The sequence below is a fragment of the Gavialis gangeticus genome, unplaced genomic scaffold (genome assembly GCF_001723915.1).
Source record: "Gavialis gangeticus isolate Ggan-Ray unplaced genomic scaffold, GavGan_comp1, whole genome shotgun sequence".
NCBI lineage: Eukaryota > Metazoa > Chordata > Crocodylia > Gavialidae > Gavialis > Gavialis gangeticus.
In genome coordinates, this window is record NW_017729034.1 from 80,479,114 (window position 1) to 80,486,564 (window position 7,451).

The 7,451-nt window shown below is 44.4% G+C and overlaps 1 protein-coding gene across 1 annotated transcript in view; it reads right to left on the bottom strand.

Moving 5' to 3' along the window:
- MTHFD1L (methylenetetrahydrofolate dehydrogenase (NADP+ dependent) 1-like) overlaps positions 1-7,451 on the bottom strand; it is a 327,067-nt gene that overhangs the window by 140,237 nt on the left and 179,379 nt on the right. The window contains exons 21-22 of the mRNA XM_019527514.1: positions 3,692-3,733; positions 707-807 (exon numbers count right to left, since the gene is read on the bottom strand). Of these exons, the coding sequence (XP_019383059.1) occupies positions 707-807; positions 3,692-3,733 (143 nt within the window). The remainder of the gene's footprint in view (positions 1-706; positions 808-3,691; positions 3,734-7,451) is intronic.

Here is a 7,451-nt window from a genome sequence, read left to right on the forward strand (position 1 = left end):
GGGAATCAGTTCTGCCAATGAAACAGTTTTATTTAATCATTTTATTAATTTCTTCCCACCTTATGCACTTCTTTATTTAGCTGCTTTATACAGTTAATTACAAAATGAGCCAATTACAGAAATTACGCAAATCATTTCTACAAACCCCAGTTTAAAGTGCTAATATGATAGATTTAAATTAGTAATAAAAATCACATGCAATACCATTAGGCAGAATTAAGAAATTTGAAAAAACTTTTGCAGGAAACAGGTTTTTCAAACCTTTATAACTGTAAGGAGGAATGAGAAGTTAAATGAATCCTGGCCCCTGCCATGAGATAACCTTCCTGGAATCCATAGCCAAATTCTCCCTCTTTCTTTTAAGAGCTCTCACCATGCCATTGTTGCTTGATTTTTAAAACAACTAAAAAGTCAGGTGAGTGATAAAAATGTAGTGCTGTAGATTCCAAATGTTATAATATAAAAATATTTTAAGGAGTAAACAGGAAATGTTTAATTGGGTCACACTGAGTAGAATGTTTATAACTTAAACGATAAAGTAAAGCAAAGCAAAATTGATTAAGCTTCTTGGATCTTCACTTGCTCTCCCATTTAATAGATATGAATAGGAGATGAAGTAGTAAACCACAGGGTACTGTGTTTATATCTACTGCTAAAGCCATAAACCTGAGTAAAATCTACTCAAGTAAGTAAAGGACAGACTTACTTGAAGACATTTAGAGCAACCACAACAGGAACTCCAAAGAGCTGAGCAATTTGAATTTGCTTCTGTAGATTACAGCAGCCATCAGCTACCAGCTGGAGATTCTGGATAATTAAACAAAAACATAATGGCACAATGAATTAAATCTTGTCTAGCCAAAGAAGTTCCCAGAAATTAAATCAAACACAACAGGGTTGGATATTATTTTTGAGTTACAGATAACCTTCTAAATGGGCTTCGTACAGGATGCCTTCACTTATATAATTTTTATTCCAATGAGGACAACCACATCATATAACTAAGCTGGGTACAGAACTTTTAAGTTTGAGCAGATTGTTCATTTTACTATTGCCAGACTGCTCATTTCTGGGACAAAAGCAAGACAGTCCTGCTGCTGACTGGCTGCTAGTCAATAAATAAGATGCCAGAACTGTCTGGTGGCTGGTGACACAAGACACTGGCAATGGTGTAGACTGCTGACAGTTTTCCCCTACTCTAACCCGTGGCTCCATCTAAAGGAATTACATGGTAATACAGCTCAGTAAAGACAGATGCTGCAGCTTTACAGCAGAGGATTAATATTGGCTCATATTTTTCCTCTCTGGATGCTCTATTCAGCAGGTCCCTCGAGGACCAATCTGGAGATAGACTAGCCATTTCTTTCCTTTCCCAGTCTCAAAACTAGGAAGAATTTATTTCAATCAAAGTCCTGGGAGCAATATCACTGAACCTGTAAGACAACATTAAATTGAGCATTTTACTAAGCTATAAATCCTCATATATTAAAAGCTTCCCAAACTGATGGCCAACTCCAGCTCCAACTGAAGTGAACAGAAAATTTCTACTGATGACAGTGGAAGGGGAATCAAGTAATGTAGTTTACAGGACTCACACACTTTGGAAACTTCAGAACAACAGGCAAGCCTTCCAAACAATGTATCTGCTCATTCACATATACATATAAAAAAATATTTTCACTAGTAAATACACATGCAGTCCAGGGGACTTACTTGTGTTTTTCAGTGCATGTTGGAGCCTTCAGGCTTTGTCAAGGCCATATACTGATTTCCCATGGGAAATGCAGCAGACTAGGAATTTTCCCACTGTTTTGCAAGTTACTTTAGCCATAAACCATTCATTTTTAAAGCTTCTGCAACTATATTACTTTAAGATTTACTGATGAAAAGCACTATTAAGAACTAAGCATTATTACATGACAAATGCTCTACCATAATGATTTCTTGTTAACAAGGGGAAAAAAATACCTGTTTTAGAACACGTTTAAAAACCAAATATATCATGTTCTGCTTGAATCATGCGTTAAACCTTACACTGAGACTAAGGTGTATTTTCTTGACACCCAAGACTGGACAGAACACTTGATTTTTTATGAATTAAAAAACCTCCAAATGTTTCAGTCCTTCTGATCATTCATTTATGATGTTTGAACATAGTGGGTCCTTGCGTTTCTTGTGAACAGTTAGTACAGACAATGCTATTCTTGGCACACTGGTTCTATGTTTACAGTTATTAAATACAGTACTACTACTTTCTGACAAATATATTTTCATTTTACTTAGAAATGTCAAGGTAAATGGAAACAGAAGGAGTTCCATAATTTCAACTATTTAAATCCTCAAGCAGATGTGTTGAACTCATTTGGCCCTATAGGCATGCAGTGGCCACGTGAGGACATGCCTCTAGATGTGGCATAGAGCCAAAGCATACTGGAGCAGGCACTGTGCGCAGGTGCTTGGGGCGATTAAGCCAAGACCCACAGGCAGCACCAGGGGCCAGATGACAGGGCTCCATGGGATAGATTTGACCTGCGAGTGATAGCTTTGACAACCCTGTCCTAAAGGATCTCAGAATTTGGAACTAACTTCTGCTCTCAAAACACAAATAAAATACCTTCAGAAAAAATACCTTTTAAATGAACATACCCAATATATACCAGAATTGTAACAACTGATCTTAGCAACTGCATTAAAGCAGAGGTGCTCAAATCCTGGTCCACAGAGCAAATCTGGCCCCAAGCACCGTGTCATTTGACCTGAGAGGATTCCTATGGATTCAGGGGGAACCCCATAGGCTGCAGCCCTGAATGCTAAATTGGGCATATGCAGGGCCCAGTACTGGCATGCAAGGCCCGGCAGGAGCAGCACAGAGCCCAACCCAGCCTGCAGACTGGCTTCATGACATTCATCTGGTTGGTGGGGGCAAGAACTTGAGCACCACTGTTTTAAAGGATGAAGTGAACACTGACTTAGAGATGTCAACAGATAATAGTCATCAGTAACTCTTTTTTCATACAGCAATGATACAAGTAGACTCCTTCAGGGACCATTTTGGTTAGAACATGAATCCATACAATATTCCAAGATCTATTTTCAGTTGCTGAAACTCATGAAGTCAATAATCTCTCCAACATTTCCACTGTAGTTAGCAATTAGTGCAAAGTGTTTTGCTTTAAGTAAAAAAAGTGCAAGTGTTTTCCTTTAAGTGAAAAAGTTAGATTTTAACCTGAAACAAAAAAAAGGTGCATTTCAGATAAGTTAACATTTAATTAAAATTCAATTCGGTTCCTTTCTGAGCAGCTAACACTTAAATTACCTCAGACAGAACAAAAAAACTACTTCAAACTATGTTGGGACAGATACTCTACTAAACTAACTAGGATGGAATAATACTCAATGTTATCCCATGACCTCTGTAACAGGATACTAATACTGTTTTCTTATTGCGATGTTACATCCAACCCACACATCCCAGTAAATAGAAAGCTTTTCCCCTTCATGTGTATAATTTTGGAATTTATTTTTATTTACACTAAAAAGTCTGTTTAGGAGCACTTGTTGCATCTATTGTAGGTGTTTCTGAATTTGGGACCTGTCCAGTCTCCTCTTATTTTAGAGCTGGCAAAAGTACTGGCAATTACATGACTTTTTTTTTTAAAGGTAGATTATGTTTTATATTAACTGCTCTTACCTCTTCTGTGTATTCTTTCTTCAGAGGGGCACCAGCAGTTACCTGAAATCATTAACGGGTAAAATTACCATTGATCTAACAACAGTTGCTGCTACTTCAACAGTCAGGAGATGACAACTTTACTTTTCTTATTGTATACCCATGGTCAAAGACCAATGCATGATGATAGACTTACTTTCAGAGCAAGTTACAGCTGTGCAAAAAGAATGGCCATGTATAGGTGTTATGCTGCTACTAAGGGAATCCCTGTTCTCCCAATAGAACCTAGTAGTGTACAAGCCATTTCTCCTGGTGGAAATATGCCCCATAACCCAACAGAAAGATCTTCCAGGTTGACACCTGGATGATCTCCCTTGCAAGAATGAATGCCTCTATGTTCTTCTCCCAGTCCGGTTCAAGAGCGGAGGGGAACAGGGGGGGCAATGCTCCTTACCACTTTGCTGATGTTGGAAAATGACCTGGGGGCTTACTCTCCTCCCCTTCTAGACTGATCTGTGAGGGGAAGGGAGATGAGCCGCCTGGTCTGGTCTGGGTTTTTTCCCCTGTTGCTCCCTCTGTTCCGCTCCCAGAAACCAGAACAAAAACAGAGGTGGTAGTGGCCCTGCTATTTCCTAATCTGGGGTTCCCCAGTGTGGGGAAGGTGAGAGGAGTCTTTCCCTGCTCCCCACCGGGAGGAGTGGAGCAGCCACAGATCCCTACACTTGGATCATCCCAATCTGGTGAAGCTTCAGAGGGAAGGGGAGAGGAAGTGGTTGCAGTTTGAACACCTGTACTGCCCCATCCCAGAAACACTTCTTGCACTTTCTTAGAAATTCCCATAGCCACAAACAAACCCCAGTTTGTGATCAATGGTACCATTTATCACTCTCTCCAAAGAGAAACATAAGTGTTTTACTAGTCTGTCTAGCGTAACAGCAGCTCATTTGTTTTTCAGTAAGAAATCCCTGACAGTTACAGTTAGGAAATTACTACTTATTAATGGTACCTTCTTACTCAAGAAAAGAGTTTACTGTGCATTTCAAATCCTCATATACTGATTTTGGTGTCCAATGTAAGTTACAACTATTTCACTTGCAAATGTCCATCTGAATTTGCACTGCAATGCCAATATAGCTAAAAGAAAAAGGGATGGTTTCTCCTCTGTCCTGGATCAAGTTCTGATTACAGAATCTGATTTTTCTGGTGGCAAATGCTAAACTCAGACATCAGAATTAGTGAGGCCAAAATCAGACATCAGAATTAGTGAGGCCTTTGAAATTCTAGGCTGACAGTGCGGGATGCACACAATGAGCAAAATGCACTGGTAGTGAAAGCTGAACTTCGAATAGACTGATGCCATTTTACAGAATTATTTTTCAGTAGATAAACACAGTTTAAAATTTTCTACCCAGCCCCATCTGATATAACATTACTGCTTAAAAATATTACTGTGTATAAAACTCCCAATACATCATTCAAGAGTTCTACAGAACAGAAATATAATTATGCCAAAATGGCAATGTTCTCCCTGTGGTCTCCTAAGCTAAGCAGACAAAAAAAGTTTCCATGGACTTGGTGCTCGGGAGAGACTCCAGCTGCAGCAGAGCTGAGCTGCACCTGACAGTAAGGGGGGGAGGGGAAGAGATTGGGTGGGGGGACAGAAGCTGCAGAGGGGAAACAGAGAGGAGGCAGGAGGCTGACCCTGGGCCTGACCTCAGTTCAGGGCCAGAATCACAGCTGCAGCAGCTGCCTGTTACCTGCTCCACTTCATATGTGAATATAAGATGAGGAACTTTTCTACCCCCCCATGCTGATTGGGGGAATAAAACCTTTTGCCTATATTCAGGTACATATTGGTATATACATTTTTTCAGATACATGGGGGTAAACACAGTTTTGTATGTCAGTAAAGTACTTTAGGGAAGTCATGCAATTTGCCTTAATTTAATCCTTTTGGGACTTCGTGAAAACCAGGGAGTAAGATCCTCTCCAGTCCTTTACACCAGGTCAAAAGGACGCCTCCAAACTTGGCAGGAAAAGGTTACCCCATAGCAGAAATGTGAATGACCATTAATGTCCGTGGGCAACTGCAAGCCAAAGGTGCCCCAAAGACTGCTCCACGTTAGTCCTTGGGACTGAAATGAGAGTGCAAGGACCAAAAAAAATTTGAGGAGTCTTCTGCTATAGTCAACACTGGTGTATTTTCATCTGGAGTACTGTGTCTAGTTTGTGCTACGCAGCAAAGTAGCAAGAAGGATGTGGACAATTTGGAAAATGTCTGGAGAAAACCAAAAAAAATTATTAGTAAGCCTGGGAGGCAAGACTTAAGAGCAGGGATCGGGGCTTTCCGTTTCCCACAGAAAAATAGAAAAAACCATAGATCCCCTGTTTTTACTGGAGAAAATGTGGATTTCCCTTTTTAGCAGAGAAATCCACAGATTCTCTGCTTTTGAAAAGAGCTCTTGCAGGCTGGCGCAGCTCCAGCCTGCAAGAACTGATTGCAAAAAGGGCAGGAAACCCCCAGCCCTGCCCGAAGCGGGAGGGAGGGGGGGAAGGGCAGGCGGGGCCTGAGTTTCTGAGGTAGCCAAGGCCAGGCTCAGACCTGCCCTTTGCCCCTGGAGCACAGAGGTAAGTGGGGCTGTGGAGCAGGGCTGGGGAAGATGGTTGGGGGCTGAGGGAGTGGGGGGTGCTGCCAGCCCTGGGTGGCACATAGCAGCTGGGAGCAAGGCCAGGGGGTAAGGGCAAGTGATGTGGGGCATAGTGTGGTGGTGCCCGCCACATGTGGGTCGCACACATGCCGCCTGCCCGGGGGAGGGGGAGGCTGGCATGCAGCTGGGGCTCAACTCTATGGCCAGCTCTGCAGCCATGGCGAGGAATGGGGGCGTGGGGTGGGGGGCTTGGGCTTGTACATGGTGGTTGCTGCCACTTACCTGGAGTGCCACAATGGCAGTGATGGCCACTGCCTACAAAACCTCCTGCTGGTGTCGCTGAGCCGTGCTTGGAGCTGTGCGGCTGATGGCAGTGGCATTGCACGGGGTGGTGGTGGGGATGGCTGTATGCCACCTGGCCACCACCACACTGCCACTGCCTCCCAGCGGCAGGTTGCACAGCTCTGTGGCGGCAGTGGGAGGTTTTGTAGGCAGCAGCTGTCACTGCTGTCATGGTGCTCCAGGTAAGCGGCAGCAGCCACCGCATGTGAGCCCCCCTGCTGCACCCCCATCCCTCACCGTGGCTGCAAGCCGGCACCACCACACTGCGCCCCGCATCGCTTGCCTGCAAAGCCCCCCTACTGAGGGGCACCTCTGCCCTCATCCCCTGGCCCTGCTCTCAGTTGCAATGTGCTGTCTGGGGCCGGCAGCACCCCCAACTCCCTCAGCCCCCAACCAACTTCCCCAGCCCTGCCCTACATCCCCCAAGCCCCACTTACCTCTAGCATCCAGGGGTGAAGGGCAGGGCTCCGCAGTTGCAGTGCTTGCCCACAAAGCCCCCCCAACCTGCATGCAGCCGCCACCACCCCGCACCACCATGGAGCCTTGCAGCCAGTTGTGGGGCATGCCGTTGCATGCAAGCCCCTTGTTTCACCCCCCAGCTGGGCAGCACTTATGTGGCCCACACACAGTGGCTGCCACTGCACTGCTGCGCCCCTGCACCACTTGCCCACAAAGCCATTCAGGGGGCTGTGGGATGGTAATGCACAGTGCAGTGGCAGAGTTGCAGTAGTGGCCTCCATGTGTGAACCTCCTGTCAGGCCGGCCGGCATGTGTGCGGCCCATAGAGTGGC